Genomic DNA, 16,358 nt, shown 5'->3' with positions numbered 1-16,358 from the left:
CCCTTCATCAGCTCTGATGAAGTTAGCTTGCTCTCTCTCCATGGATGTTGTATGACCCACTCTGGTCCCCAGCATTTGCAGTAATTTGTCCCTGAACTCAATTGTGATCTGTTTTCCCCTCCATAACCCTATTGCCCCAGTATTATCACATAACCTGTCTACATTCATACCCAGGTTCACACATGTCTAAATAGCCACACTTTACATTGGAAAGTACACGGAACCCATGAGGCAATGGCTCAGCTTTTGTCATTTCTCTGTAGAAGTGTGACTATATCTTCCTGAACTGTACCAGAATGGTTAACAAGGATAATGGGAAAAAAGTTTGCTAAGTTGGGGGCAGCACAATATTAACACTGCTGCCTCACAGCAGCAGGGACCCACGTTCAATTACACCTTCGGGCAATTGTCTATGTGGAGATTGCACATTCTCCCCATGTCTACGTAGGTTTCCTCCGGATGCTCCAGTTTCCTCCCACAATCCAAAGATGTGCAGGTCAGGTGAATTGACTGTGCTGAATTGCCCGTAGTGTTCAGGGATGTGCTGGCTAGATGACGTAGCTGTGGGAAATGCAGGGATGGGGTGGGTCTGGGCAGGATGCTCTTCAGAGAGGTGGTATGGATCTGATGGTCAGCTTCCATATGTGGGAATGCTATGAATTTCACAGGAACAATAGCACAAGGCAAAACCAGGCCCCTCTTGTTCAGCAGGAATCTGGTGATCAAGGCTGCTAAAAGCCTGCTTGATCCTTATGGTTATCAAGGCTATTACATTAAAGATAGAAGGGAGGACAATGAAATAGACGTCTCTTGGATGGATGATTTTAGAGTCACAAGCGACCTTGACATGAGTCGGGTTTCCTGAAAATTTCAAGAGAAAATACTTAAAAATATGGTTTCAAGCTATTGGCAGCATATCCTCGAAACAACCATCGCATAAGCAGGAGTTCAGAGTTCAGAAAAGAAGCACAGATCCATCTGAGTGACTGGAGCCTTCCCAGGTATTCCCCATCACTGCAGGTATTACCTCAGTCCCTTAATGAGTCTGAGGCAGCTTTGTTTGTAACCTGATGTCAATTTAAGTTGCAGTGTTAAACTGAGAGATAAACAAAGAAGATGATTGCAGCAACGGTACGGGTTGTAATCATTGTTTGCATCGATCGGAGAGGGCATCAGACAACAGAAGAAGAAAGGAAAAATTTCATAGAACATTTATCAGAAGGATGTTGTGAAACTTGAAAAGGTTCAGAAAAGATTTACAAGGATGTTGCCGGGGTTGGAGGATTTGAGCTAGGGAGAGGCTGATCAGGCTGGGGCTGTTTTCCCTGGAGTGTCAGAGGCTGAGGGGTGACTACATAGAGGTTTATAAAATCATGAGGGGCATGGATAGGATAAACAGACAAAGTCTTTTCCCTGCGGTAGTGGAAGTGCACAGCTAGAGGGCATAGTTTTATGGTGAGAGGGGAAAGGTATAAAAGGGACCTAAGGGTCAACGTTTTCACACAAAGGGTAGTGCGTGTATGAAATGAGCTGCCAGAGGAAGTGGTTAACATTGGTACAATTACAGCATTTAAAAGGCATCTGGATGGGTATCTGAATAGGAAGGGTTTGGAGGGATATGGGCCAGGTGCTGGCAGGTGGGACTAGATTGGGTTAGGATCTCTTGTTGGCATGGACGGGTTGGACTGAAGGGTCTGTTTCCATGTTGTACATCTCTATGACTCTATGACATAGAACAGAGAACAGTACAGCTCAGTACAGGTCCTTCGGTCCTCGATGTTATGCCGGCCTTTTGTCCTACTCTAAGATCAGACTAATTTACATACCCTCATTGTACTAACTTGCATGTGTCTATCTAAGAGTGCTTACATGTCCCTAACGTATCTGATTCTACTACCATTGCTGGCAATGCATTCCACGCACCCACCACTCTCAGCGTAAAGAACCTCTCTGACCTCTCCCCTAAATGTTCCTCAGTTATTTTATAATTATGCCCCCTCATGATAGACATTTCTGCCATGGAAAAAATGTCTCTGTCTACCCACTCTATCTATGCCTCTCAACATTGTGTACACCTCTATCAAGTCACCTCTCATTCTTCTTCACTCCAATAAGAAAGGCCCTAGCTCGCTCAACCTTTCTTCATAAGATATCCCTTCCAGTCCAGACAACATCCTGGCAAATCTCCTGATAAGGCAACCAGAACTGAACATAATATTCCAAGTATGGTCTAACCAGAACTGCAGCATAACTACGTGGCTCTTAAACTCAATCACTGTGCAAATTTAGGAATAATCCTTGGCATGACATTGTGGGCCGAAGAGCCTGTTCTGTGCTGTACTTTTCTATGTTCTTTGAAAGCAAACACAACATACGCCTTCTTAACAACCCTGTCTTTGAGGGATCTATGGACATGGACCCCAAGATCCCTCTGTTCCTCCACACTGCCAAGAGTCCAATTCTCAGATAATCTGGTCCACATCAATACATTTCACTTGCCTTCAGTTGCAGATAAATCCAGTCCAAAAATGTTGTGACCCTCACGTACACTCCTGGTTTTCCTACTCTGGCGCATCCGTATCCCCAGCTTGTGATGCCAACTAACCACAACAATGACTTCTGCTTTGCAATCAGAGGGCCACCACTGTCACCCTGTGTCACAAAAAGAAAATATTTTTGCAATGCAGAACAGTTTAACTTAGATATTTATAATTCAGTAACTACCTACTGAAGAAACAATGGCCCCGTTGATCAGCTGGTTATGGCAGGCACCATGGATTCAATTCCAAATGAGGATGGGACCAATGTGCTCAGTCTTGCTTTATTTCTTGACCTCAGTCATGGACCGTATAAGATAGTTGCCATGGAAGTGCAGTGTTGCCATGAGGAGGGTTGGACAGAGTAGCTAGGGTGAAGCTTCTCATAAGTGAAACAAGAACGAGAAAGCGTAGATTTAAAGTGATGTGGAAATAAAGCAATTGTGTGTGAGAGAAAAGCTTTTTTCACACAGTAGTAGTTAGGGAATGGAATGCAGTCCCTGGAAGTGTGATGGAGACACGTTCAGTTGTGGTATTCAAGTGGACATTGGATATTTATTTGGATAGAAATGGTGTGCAGGTATATAGGGAAAAGGCAGGAGATTGGCACTCATAAGAGAGCTGGACTAGATAATAGAGCTGATGGAGATATGATGGGCCAAATGGCCTCCTTCTGCACCTGTAATAATTTTGTGATAAAGTGCCATTTTGTAGGTGTATTCCATATATTGTATTTATGTTTGTACTGCATTTTCTGAGGCAGTATTTCATAATGGAGTATGAATGATCCTTACTCTAGATCTACTGGGCTGTCCCTGACACTGGACCCGTGACTGCTGAGGGTACAAAGTGATAAAAAGCCATTTCTGATGAAGGGCTCCAGCCCGAAACGTCGATTCTCCTGCTCCTCGGATGCTGCCTGACCTGCTGCGCGTTTTCACCAACACACTCTCAATTCTAATCTCCAGCATCTGCAGACCACACTGTCTCATAACCCTCAATGCCTCTCCTTAGTTCTTTAGAAAGAGCAGTACATTATTATTAGAGGCAGAATGACTTCAACGTATTGATGTCCAGAGTTTTCTCTGAGTAACTGTGAAACCTTGAGGAGCTTTGAGAGTTTTTTTTATCTAAAGGATACTGACCATGAGGTAGTCCATTCAGCCCAACAAGTCTGCTCCACCTTTCAATGGGATCATGGCTGATCTGATAATGCTCAACTTTCCTCCCTTTTCCCCATGATTCCCTTACTCACTAAAATTCTGTCTATCTCAGCGTTGAACATACTTAACAAACCAGCCTCAACAGCCCTCTGTGGTAAAGAGTCCCACACTGTCACAATCCTCTGAGAAAAGGAATTCTTCCTCATCTGTATCTTAAATGTGTGACTCCTTGTTTGCAGATTATGCTCTTTGGCCCTAGACTCTCCAACACAGGGAAACAATCTTTCCACAACTACCCCTGCCAAGTCCCCTCAGACCCGTGCGTGTTTAGTGGAGAGTCTAGAACTCAGTGCCTGAAAGAATGGAAGAGGCAGAAACTATTATCTCATTTAACCAAATTACACTTGGCGGATTGCATCCTAGATTAACAGATGGAAAGTGCATTAGGATGGATAAGTTCCAATAGAAAATTACACTTGGCTGAATGGCCTCCATCCTTGCTGTAAAATTTGACAATTATGCGTGCAAGGATGCATCAACTGTGGGAGTGGGTGGGATGTAGCAGAGGAGGGGCTTAGGTGGAGCGTGCATAATTTGTAGCAGAACCCAGTGGATTTAGGTTCATGTCCTGTACAAGAAGCAAGCAAAATGGGTCTGTCCTTGATCCAATTCACTCTCTCATCAATGCCTCAGGGAGATCCTTAGATGCTGCAGGACCCTTACCAATTATACACTAGAGTACAAACTCTGATAGCTCACTTCAAAGATGGTACGCTCTGAGTTCACTTGAAAACCTAATGAAAGGTCTCAAAAGATTTTCCATGTGAAAGGACTCAATTTAAAATATCAAATACAAAAACCTTGAAAGAATGAATTTACAAGGAGAAAGTGAGGACTGCAAATGCTGGAGATTAGAGTCAAAAAGTGTGGCGCTGGAAAAACACAGCTGGTCAGGCAGCATCCGAGGAACAGGAGAGTTGACTTTTCAAGCATAAGCCCTTCAGCAGCACGTATTTACGTCTAACACTAAATGTACCCCTTCACTCCAAAGTTATGCCTTTGAAATAATGCATTAGCCTCAACGTTTAAAATTAGACTGTCATTCCCCAATTAAGTTGTTATATTCAGAGAGATCTTTTCTGGGAGACATCTTGCTTCCTTGCTTTCTTTGCTCATCCTGGGGAGGGCACCATTTGCCCATTCGAATGTTGTTTAGCCCTCTTTCCTGCAGTACTGTTTCCTACTGGAAAGCAACTTGTGGCAAACAAGTTCTTAATGGCAGAGATTTTTGTTGACCTACAGACAACTTCAAAGGAAAACTCTTCCTATTCCTACGAAAATTTCCACAGGACTAAATGTTTATGCTGTTCGAACTATCAAAGGCATTATATGGACCCTGACCAACTTTGACAGATGTACCATTGGAAGCATTCTATCTGGATACATCGCAGCATGGTGCGGCAACTGCTCTTCGCAAGACCAGGAGAAACTAGAGAAAGTTGTGAACACAGCCCAGTCCATCACACAAGCCACACCTCCCATCCATTGATTCCATCTACACTTCTTGTTGCTGCAGAAGAGCAGCTACCATCATCAAAGACCCCTCCCACCCCAGTTATAATCTCTTTCAACCTCTCCAGTCAGGCAGTAGGTACAGAAACTTAAACACATAATTCAACAGGTTCAAGAACAGCTTCTTCCCCCCTATTATTAGATTGCCAAATGAACCGCTCAAATTTCAAATTTAGTATTGATCTTGCTTTTCGTACAGCTGTAACTTTGTAAGCCTCACCCTGTTCAATCACCCTATAATCTGTAGTCTTTCTTATGATCTGCCTGCACTGCACACAAAACAAAATTTTTCACTCTAATTAGATGCATGTGACTACAATAAATCTAATCAAATATGGGACACAGACAGTCAATAGATTGACCTCACAGATGATAGGCATAGGGATTTATTATTTTCAATGTTGGACCAAGAGTCTGCTGGACAGGTCACAGAAATTTCACAAAGTGCAGGCATAACATAAGGCCCTCATAGATCAGAAATAAAGAAAGGACCCTCATTCACTATGGCCAGAGAAACATGAAGTCAATGACCAATATTAGAAGGCCAAGTGTTTAAGCCTCACTCCAGTGATGGTAGTGCATAGTTCAACCCAGCACTTTTGTTCTGAGGGAGTGCTACTTTGTTGGAGGTTTCTCTTTCAGATGAGAGTTAAAACAAGTTCAAGTTTTCCTTCTCAAGTGAACTTCAATGAACCTACAAGATTATTCAAAGAAGAACAATTCTCCCAGACAACATTTATCCCTCAACTTCCACGTTAAGATTAGATTAGATTACTTACAGTGTGGACAAAGGCCCATCGGCCCAACTAGTCCACACCGACCCTCTAAAAAGCAAGCCACCCAGACAAATTGCCCGACATTTACCCCTTCACTTAACACTACAGGTAATTTAGCGTGGCCAACTCACCTAACCTGCACATGTTTGGACTGTGGGAGGAAACCGTAGCACCCGGAGGAAACCCACGTAGACACGGGGAGAATGTGCAAATTACACAGACAGTTGCCTGTGGCAGGAAATGAACCCGGGTCTCTGGCGTTGTGAGGCAACAATGTGCCACTGTGCCGTCCATATATTTTTTGAGCAATCATATTGTAGAGTCATACAGTCATAGGGATGTACAGCATGGAAACAGACCCTTTGGTCCAACCCGTCCATGCCGATCAGATTCCCAACCCAATCCAAACCCACCTGCCAGCACCCGGCCCATATCCCTCCAAACCCTTCCTATTCATATACCCATCTAAATGCCTCTTAAATGTTGCAATTGTACCAGCCTCCACCACTTCCTCTGGCAGCTCATTCCATACACGTACCACTCTCTGAATGAAAAAGTTGCCCCTTCGGTCTCTTTTATATCTTTCCCCTCTCACCCTAAACCTATTGCCTCTAGTTCTGGACTTCCTCACCCCAAGGAAGAGGTTTTGTCTATTTATCCTATTCATGCCCCTCATGATTTTATAAACCTCTATAAGATCACCCCTCAGCCTCCAACACTCCAGGGAAAACAGCCCCAGCCTGTTCAGCCTTTCCCCATAGCTCAAATCCTCCAACCCTGGCAACATCCTTGTAAATCTTTTCTGAACCCTTTCAAGTTTCACAACATCTTTCCAATAGGAAGGAGACCAGAATTGCACACAATATTCCAACAGTGGCCTAACCAATGTCTTGTACAGCCGCAATATGACCTCTCAACTCCTGTACTCAATACTCTGACCGATAAAAGAAAGCATACCAAACGCCTTCTTCACTATCCTATCCACCTGCGACTCCACTTTGAAGAAGCTATGAACCTGTACTCCAAGGTCTCTTTGTTCAGCAACACTCCCTAGGACCTTACCATTAAGTGTATAAGTCCTGCTAAGATTTGCTTTCCCAAAATGCAGCACCTTGCATTTATCTGAAACAAATTAATGGCAGACTATCCTACACTACACATGTACCTGCACTCCTTAAGTACCGATCTAGTTGTGCAACATTTTGTGAAGTCTAAGGTTATACAAAATGTCCTATTAAGTCATCTTCCTTCATTCTTTTCATTGTAATTCATGCTATGTCTTTGTGAAGCTTCATGCAGCTACACTCATTTATGGATACGGCACTTCCTTCACTCAGGCCATAGCCCTTCCTTCTGTAAAGGAGCCGTTGTGCACACACTTTTACTAAGGGAATATATTCTTTAAAGAATCCAAATGGGAGCATTCACTTTAAAGGAGGGGAAGCAACCTTATTTTAGCTTGGAAATTGCGGATTTCTCCTCCACCCATCAAGCCACTCATACCTCTAGCTTGGAGAGAAACCAAGGCCTCATTCAATTGAGGGGGTAGGTTCTTTGATCGCAAAAACAGAAGGGAAGATCATTATGTGAATGGTGGCAATTTAGGAAAAGGTGAGGTGCTACGAGACCTGGGTGTCATGGTGGAACAGTCGCTGAGGGTTGGCATGTAGTTGCAGCAGGTGGTGAGGAAAGTTAATGGCATGCTGGCCTTCATAGTCAGAGTATGTGAATATCGGAGTAAGGATGTCTTGCTGCAGTTATACAGGGCCTTGGTGAGCTTGAGTGTTGTGTGCAGTTTTGGTCTCCGAGTCTGAGAAAGGACATTTTTGTCATTGAGGGAGTCCAACAAATGTTCACCAGACTGACTCCCGGGAGGGCAGGACTGACATATGAAGAAAGACTGTATCGACTGGGCTTGTACTCACTGGATTTCATGCATGGATGGATTAGATGAAGAAGAATGTTCCTGGTGTTGGGGAAGTCCAGAAGGAGGGGCTACAGTCTAAGACGAAGGGGTAAGCCATTCAGGACTAAGATGACGAAGAATTTCTTCATTCAGAGAGTTGTGAACCTGTGGAATTCTCTCCCATAGGAAGCTGTTAGGGCCAGTTCTTTACACATATTCAAGAGGGAGCTGGCCCTTGCAGCTAAAGGAATCAAGGCGAATGGGGAGAGGGTAGGAATGGGATACTGAGATTGCATGATCAGCCATGATCATATTGAATGGTGGTGCAGGCTTGAAGGGCTGAATGGCCTACTCCTGCAGCTATTTTCTATGTTTCCATGTTTTAATGAATTCACTCTCCTTACACTCTGCTCCCTACATCAGCACACGCAGTTCACAATCTGTGAACATCCAAAGGTCATCTTTTCCAAATTTCTTACCATTTCAATCAGCAGAGTGAGCAAGCTGCCTGATTACACGCTGTCACCAAAACTAACGGGAACATTCCTTCTGCTTCTGTTTGGTGGTATAGCTGATGTTTGTGCAGAGTGGAGATTTAACCAGGAAGGGGTGAGAGGGAAGGGTTCATACTACACATGATGAATGTTAACAATACCTGACAAGCATCACGTCCACCCTCTTCCAAACCAGCGCAAAACATGCGAGATGTGATGGTATCGTAATATAGTTTTTTACAATCATAGTAAGTAAGTAATGGCACAACAGTCCAATGTAGAGTGGCTGCTGGAGTTCCTGATGAAATGAACAGAGAATGTAATAACTGACTAAGCGACATTAATCCTGCTTGATCCAATACTAACCCTACATACAACCTGCAGCAGGAGCAGAGAAGAGTCAAGATTCATTACCCTGAGCTGATGCAGTGGTCAATGAAGGACCACAGCTACTGTACTGGTTAATGTTGAGGAACAGGAAGCTAGAAAGGGCCTTGATTAGGGAAGAGATCACTGAGATTTTATAATATAAGATTTGAGCCTCACCAGCAAAGCCAACGTTTATTGTCTATTCTTAATTGCCCTTTAGGAGGTGGTGGTGAGTTTTGTTATTGAAGCTTTACTACTCGCATTGTTTTCATTTATCCAAATTGCTTTTGGAGAGGGAGCTCCAGGAATTTGACTCAGTGGCAGCGTTAGAACAGCGGTATATTTCCGAGTCAGGATGATGTGTGTGGGGCATGGAAGGGAACTTGCAGGTTGGTGGCATCTGCTGATATGGCCCTTCTAAGTGATCGTGAATTTGGAAGGAGGTGTTGGTCGAGTCTTGGTGAGCTGCTGCAGTGCATCTTGTAGATGGTACACGCTACTGTCACTGTGCGTCAGTTGTGGCGGGAATGGATGTTTGTGGACGTGGTGCCAATCAAGCGGGCTGCTTTGTCCTGGAGAGTGTGGAGCTTCTTGAGTGTTGTAAGACCTGCACCCATCCAGGCAAGTGGGGAGCATTCCCTCACACTCCTGGCTTGTGCCTTGTAGATGGTGGATAGGCTTTGGGGAGTCTGGGGATGAGTTACTTGTTGCAGTATTCTAAGATTCCAACCTGCTGTTGTCACCACCGTGTTTATGTGGTGAGTCCAGTTGAGTTTCTGGTCAATAGTAGCCCACAAGCTGTTGATGATGGTGGATTCAGAGATAACAAGGTCACTGAACACCGAAGGGAGATGGTTCAATATTCTATTGTTCGAGATGGTCATTGCCTCTCAGTTACATGGCATCAAGATTGTTTATGGCTTATCAAAACCTAAACCTGAATGCTGTTCAGGTCTGACTGCATCTGGGCACAGGTTAGATCTGAGGAGTCACAAACGGATCATCCATCAACATACCCACACCTGACCTGAAAGCATTTTACTGATGGAGTAGCCCCGGGAAAATCCGGCAATGATCTCAGGATTGATATTTTTGGAGGCTGATACCACTCCCATCATGCAAAGGATAATTCCACCCAGGCTCCCCCCTCCCTTGACTTCAGCTTTACTAGGGTTCCTTGGTGTCACATTTGATTAAGGATGGTCTTTCTGTCAAGGCCAGTCACTCTCATCTCTCACCTTATGTAAGCGTACCCTATTATATTCTAACCTCTCTTTTGGCCATGTTTAGATCAAGGCAACAATGAATTCTGGAGCTGAGATCTGCTGCTGAAACTGGACTGTTTGAACTGAAGGTATTATTGAAAATGTGCCCACTTTCCATCACTTTGTTGACAATTCTGCAGCTCAGTGGTTAGCACTGCTGTCTCACAGCATGGGAGACCCAGATTTGATTCCACCCTCAGTCGGCTGTCTGTGTGGAGTTTGTACATTCCCTTCACGTCTGTATGAATTTCCTCCTGGTGTTACGGTTTCCTCCCACTGTCCAAGGCTGTGAAAGTGAGGTGAATTAGCCATGCTAAATTGCCCATGAGAGTCCAGGGACATGGAGGCTACGTGGGACAGTTGTGGAAAATGCTGAGTTACGAGGGTAGGGTAGGTGTTTGGGTCTGCTGTGGGATCCTCCTTAGAGTGGTCGGTGTAGACTCGATGGGCCGAATGGCCTGCTTCCACACTGTAGGGACTCTATGATTTAATTGAGGGTAGATTGTCTGGCAGTTAATTGGCCAGATTGGATTGGTCAATTCTATCAGCTAGAAGGTGAGAATAGTGTTACTGAACTGTTTTTGATCACTCGAGATGGGAAGGAGACTTTCTTACAGTTACTGTCCCTTGCTGCTGCCTTTTAATTTCTCTGCCTCCCCAAGGGGATTTTGTGGCTGAGAGTGTGTGTGGGCAATGTCAGGAGATTGGGGCGTGAGGGGGTGGTGGGGTGGGGGACAGGAATAAGCGCCTAGTCAGGATGTTGCAGACATCAGAGGGAGGGCAAGTCTGAGATACTAGTCTGCCATTCCTTGAATCTCAGCCCATTAGCTCTAGGTGAGCTGTGAGTACATTGTGCGGGTGTGTGACTGAATAGCAATCTGTACTCTCTTACCTCCTTCCAACAGGTCTCCCCATCCAGAAATCACGCAATTGGACCCGCTAGGAAATGTTTGCCCATAATTTGGCAAGCACACTGGTCTTATCGAATCTAGTGTCAGAACAAAATATTGGAGCTGTTATCTGCAAGTGGAAGCGTTTCAAAACCAATTCATAAATGGGATAGTTACATCTCTTCCAACTGCATGGTTTCTCAGGTTTGGCAGTATCCTACTAAACAACAAAAAAGGCTTGCATTTATATAGCACCTCATCATATCTCTTCAAAACATCTCAAGCTGTGAACTAATTTGAAGTGGAATGATTCCTGATATCCCTGTTGATGCATTTTGGGACCTGTCCATAGCACAAAGAGAATGTATGGGGTAATGAGATGGTGTTGTACTCATTGAGGTAACAATGATAACAGTAGTCATATGAAGAATAGACTGTCCTTGTGAGAGATGTACTCACGTATTATGAACAATGTGTAAACAAAAGAGTCTGCAGCAACTGAAACAGATCGTGGTCATTCATAGGTAAAGGAAACAATTACAGGCCACAAGCTGCCACAAGACAGAAGAATAGTCATCTCTCCGATGTGCAGAACTGAACCAGGAGACAGAAGCTTTGTGGCAACACAAACCACTGTCAGCAGTTTTTCATGTACCTGTCTCCTAGCTATCCTTTTCAATTTCTCACCATCATTTTGCAGATGGGCTGGACTAAACTCACCTGGTTCCATTCTAATTCACCCAGACGCAGCCATTGAATCACTTGTAAGATGCTCTTCCTTGGCCCACTCCGATTTCCCCTTTATGTGCTACTCCAAGCTGGATTGGTTTCAAATATAGTGCTGGCTTTCCGCATGTTTGCTGATGACACCGAGATTGAGCTCATCAGCATCTCTCACAAACCATCAGTCATTCCGAAATTGTCAGGCCAATGCTCAGGAACTCCCACCAACTAAACATTTGGAAGTCTGAAGCCATTGCGTGGAGCAAGCAACAGACCACTTCCATCAAGACAAATACTGTCCGTCTCTCAGGTTTTACCTAAAGGACATTGCTGCTAGTTTGGGTCCATGGCAAGTAGTACCCTCACCCTCAGGTGTTTATAAAGTATTGTCACTTATATCAATGAAAATGCAAGAAAAGTTTATAAGTCACCATAATGCATGTGCCATATTAACTACGGTAATTATAAAAAGAAATACTTGAGACAAGTTCATATAAAGTTAATTTTTTGTTTCTTTTCCAACTCCTGATGCCGCTAGAGCTGGAAGGAGGAAGGGCCTGATCTCCTGTGCCAAAGATTGCAGTGGCAGTAAGGTAAGGAGTGTTCAGGTTCCAGGACCCATCTGCTCCAGCTCACCCGGCCAACTGCATCCTTCTTTCGTTTTTATTTTTCCACTTACCTGTCGTATCAAATTCATTGTTTCTTCTTTTCTGTGGCTGTGGTGAAAGAAGGGAGCTGCTGTGGCAACAGATCCCAGCTGTTTCCTCATGGCCACGGAGGTTGTGGCTGGAACAACGTAGCAGGTGATTGCATTTCCTCGGGAATTTAGACGGTCCCTCAGTCCTTGGGAATTTGGACGGTCTCTCAGTCCTCGGGAATTTGGACGGTCTCTCAGTCCTCGGGAATTTGGACGGTCCCTCGATCCTCAAGCATTTGGATGGTCCCTCAGTTATAGAGATGGAAACAGACCTTTCGGTCCAACCCGTCCATGCCGACCAGATATCCCAACCCAATCTAGTCCCACCTGCCAGCACCCGGCCCATATCCCTCCAAACTCTTCCTATTCATATACCATCCAAATGCCTTTTAATTGTTGCAATTGTACCAGCTTCCACCATATCCTTTGGCAGCTCATTCCATTCACGTACCATCCTTTGTGTGAAAACGTTGCCCCTTAGATCACTTTTATATCTTTCCCCTCTCATCCTAAACCTATGCCCTCTATTCTGGACTCCCCGACCCCAGGGAAAAGACTTTGTCTGTTTATCCTATCCATGCCCCTCATGATTTTGTAAACCTCTATAAGGTCACCCCTCAGCCTCCAACACTCCAGGGAAAACAGCCCCAGCCTGTTCAGCCTCTCCCTGTAGCTCAAATCCTCCAACCCTGGCAACATCCTTGTAAATCTTTTCTGAACCCTTTCAAGTTTCACAACATCTTTCCGATAGGAAGGAGACCAGAATTGCACGCATTATTCCAACAGTGGTCTAACCAATGTCTTGTACATTCGCAACATGACCTCCTAACTCCTGTACTCAATACTCTAACCAATAAAGGAAAGCATACCAAACACTTTCTTCACTATCCTATCTATTTGCGACTCCACTTTCAAGGAGCTATGAACCTGCACTCCAAGGTCTTTCTGTTCAGCAACACTCCCTAGGACCTTACCATTAAGTGTATAAGTCCTGCTTAGATTTGCTATCCCAAAATGCAGCGCCTTGCATTTATCTGAATTAAACTCCGTCTGCCACTTCTCAGCCCATTGGCCCATCTGGTCCAGATTCTGCTGCAATCTCAATCCTCGGGTATTTGGACAGTCCCTTGATCCTCAGGAATTTGGACAGTCCCTCAGGCCTTGGGAGCTTGGGCGGTCCCTTGATCCCCAGGAATTTGGATGGTCCCTCAATCCTCAAAAGTTGAGATAGTCTCCTGGCATTGGCATTGGCTGGAGTGGCCTTGATGGATGGCCTCGGAGTTAGCAATTTGGTGGATTCTTTCTGCTCTCCTGGAAGCAATATGATGGCTTCAGCTCCGTTGGAGGGTCCGGTCCAAGGTTCCTGCAGCAGAGGCAGGGGGCTCTTCAGCAGGATCAGAGGCATTGTGGATTGTACTTAACATCATCCTCACCAACCCAACTGCCGCAGATACACCTGTCCATGGTGGTACAGTCAGTTCTGATATAACGCAATAGATCTATTCTCATGCAATCTCACATTATAAGAATATTGCGCAATAGCCATGCTATTTAAACTAATGGGGCTGGAGTCATGTTATAGCCAATACCAGTAAGGAAAGTTCGGGTTCGACAAATAATGATCTAATTTCTTCAGTTATGTTAAAGCCAATTCGCATTGAAGAAACATGGGTTACATCAGAACCAACTGTATACGTAAGAGTGACCATCGCATAGTCCTTATGGAGTCAAAGTCATCTCTTAACATTGAGGATACCCTCCATCATGTTGTGTGACACCATCACCATGCTAAGTGGGTAAATTTTGAACAGATGTAGCAACACAAGAAACAGGGCAGTCACTTTGAGCTACCAACATCAGCAGAATGGTACTCCAGCGCAATCTACACCTTCATGGTCCAGCACATCCCCCACTCAACCGTTACCATCAAGCCAGGGGATCAACCTGGTTCAATGGAGAGTGCAGGAGGGCATTGCAAGAGCAACAGGGTCAAACAGCGTGGTGCCAGAAAAAGCACAGCAGGTCAAGCAGCATCGGAGTATCAGGCGAGTCGATGTTTCGGGCATTAGCCCTTCATCAGGAATGCCAGAAGCACCACCAGGCATACCTGAAAATAAGGTGTCAACCTGGTGAAGCTGCCAAACAGGACTACTTAACATCTCAAACAATGGAAATAAAATGCATCTGTGGAGAAGTGATTTGGTATGGACCAGATCAGACTCCCTCACAATAGTTTGAAAAGGTAGCCTCGACCCTAGCTTTTTCGTATTTCAAAGCGAGATGTGAAGAGCAGTGTTCTAGGTGTGATAAAACTGGCTAAACCACTCAACGTTAAGCAAAATATAATTTATTTAAACACTATAGGTAAAATACAAACAAAAGGAAGAGGAATTTATAATAACTTACCACTGGAAAACTTAACCAAATAATAGATATAACACCTATTACTAATTCCTGTTCCAGTGTGGTAACATCCCATGAACACATCCTTTGACGAAAAGGTAAATTTAGACACAGATTCTTACATGCTGTTCAACATCAAGACAGATTTCAGAGAAAGTCAGAGCTGAGAGTCATTTTAATGTAGCTCCAACGTTTCTGGGACCCAAACAGCTTCTGAGAGCTACGGCTAAAAAAACTAGAAATCCTGATATGGGAGAACTAGTCAATCCCCTTCAGTTTTGAAAAAAAAACAGAATGCCTCTTAAATTATTGACTTAGGTCGCTCTAGTAGACATTTCAGTACCTTTGCCTTTCTTCAATAACAACCCAGGACAGTATAATGTTTTTAAAGAGACAGCATCATCACAGATCCATCTATTAATAAATCAGATCTCAGCTTTGCAGTCCTGCCTCATCCATTTATGAATGGTGGTGGACAATGTGACAAGTTACAGAAGGATGGTGTTCTATATTATCACATCCTCGATGATGGTGGAGCCAAGCACATCAATGCAAGTGACAAGGCTGTGCATTCTCATCCTTCTTCAGCCAAAAGTAATGAGTGGATGGATGGATATTGGCCTCCTCAAGAAGTCCCCAGTACCAGATGCCATTTTTCCCAGCCACTTCAATTCATTCCATGTGATATTAAGGAAGGGCCGGAGGCACTGGGCCCTGACAACATTTCTGCAGCAATACTGAAAACACATGCTCTCCAAATAGCTGTGTCTTCCACCTTATAATTCCTCTTTTCTTCTGTACTCTCCCTTCACTTCCCTGACTCTACACTAGCATGTCTTGTCTTCAATTTTTTTTTCTAATTCTCCACAGATGCATTCTGATCTGCCAGGCTTTCTATTATCTAGCTCTGAGATGTGAGCATCATTGTCAAGTGTCGAGAGTGTGGTGCTGGAAAAAGCACAGTAGGTCAGGCAGCATCCAAGGAGCAAAAGAGCCAGCATTTCAGGCATAAGCCCTTCATTAGGAATGAGGCTTGTCAGCTAGGGGGGGGGGGGGGGGGGGTGCTGAGAGATAGCTGGGAAGGGGATGGGGTTGGGGAGAAGGTGATAGGTCAGAGAGGAGGTGGGAAGGTGATCGACAAGTCAAGAGGGTGGTGCCAAGAATGAGATAATGTGGGGGGAGGGGAAATGAGGAAACTTGTGAAATCCACGTTGATCCTGTGTGGTTGCAGGTGGAAAATAAGGCTTTCTTCCTCCAGGCATTGGGTGGTAAGAGTTTGGCGATGGAGGAGGCCCTGGACCTGCATGTCCTTGGTGGAGTGGGAGGGGGTGTTGAAGTGTTCAGCCACGGGGCAGTGGGGTTAGTTGGTGCGGGTGTCCCAGAGATGATCTCTGAAACGATCCACAAGTTGGCATCCTGTCTCCCTGATGTAGAGGAGTGCAATGGACACAGTAGAAGAGTTTGGTTGAGGTATAGGTAAATTTCTGTCGATTGTGGAAGGCTCCTTTGGGACGGAGGTGAGGGGGACAAGTATGGGCGCAGGTTTTGCATTTCCTGAGGAAG

At 44.7% G+C, this 16,358-nt stretch overlaps 1 protein-coding gene across 1 annotated transcript in view; it reads right to left on the bottom strand.

The window, feature by feature from the left end:
• Positions 1 to 631: 631 nt before the first annotated feature.
• LOC122555578 (transmembrane protease serine 2-like) overlaps positions 632 to 16,358 on the bottom strand; it is a 44,070-nt gene continuing 28,343 nt past the window's right edge. The window contains exons 8-11 of the mRNA XM_087993191.1: positions 10,975 to 11,070; positions 8,610 to 8,746; positions 2,496 to 2,652; positions 632 to 861 (exon numbers count right to left, since the gene is read on the bottom strand). Of these exons, the coding sequence (XP_087849317.1) occupies positions 632 to 861; positions 2,496 to 2,652; positions 8,610 to 8,746; positions 10,975 to 11,070 (620 nt within the window). The remainder of the gene's footprint in view (positions 862 to 2,495; positions 2,653 to 8,609; positions 8,747 to 10,974; positions 11,071 to 16,358) is intronic.

Source organism: Chiloscyllium plagiosum, unplaced genomic scaffold, assembly GCF_037043375.1.
Source record: "Chiloscyllium plagiosum isolate Xiang-an unplaced genomic scaffold, Cpla_swu_hap1 HiC_scaffold_12, whole genome shotgun sequence".
Taxonomy (NCBI): domain Eukaryota; kingdom Metazoa; phylum Chordata; class Chondrichthyes; order Orectolobiformes; family Hemiscylliidae; genus Chiloscyllium; species Chiloscyllium plagiosum.
Note: the sequence above shows the minus strand (reverse complement) of the source record. Positions and strands in the feature narration are given on the sequence as shown.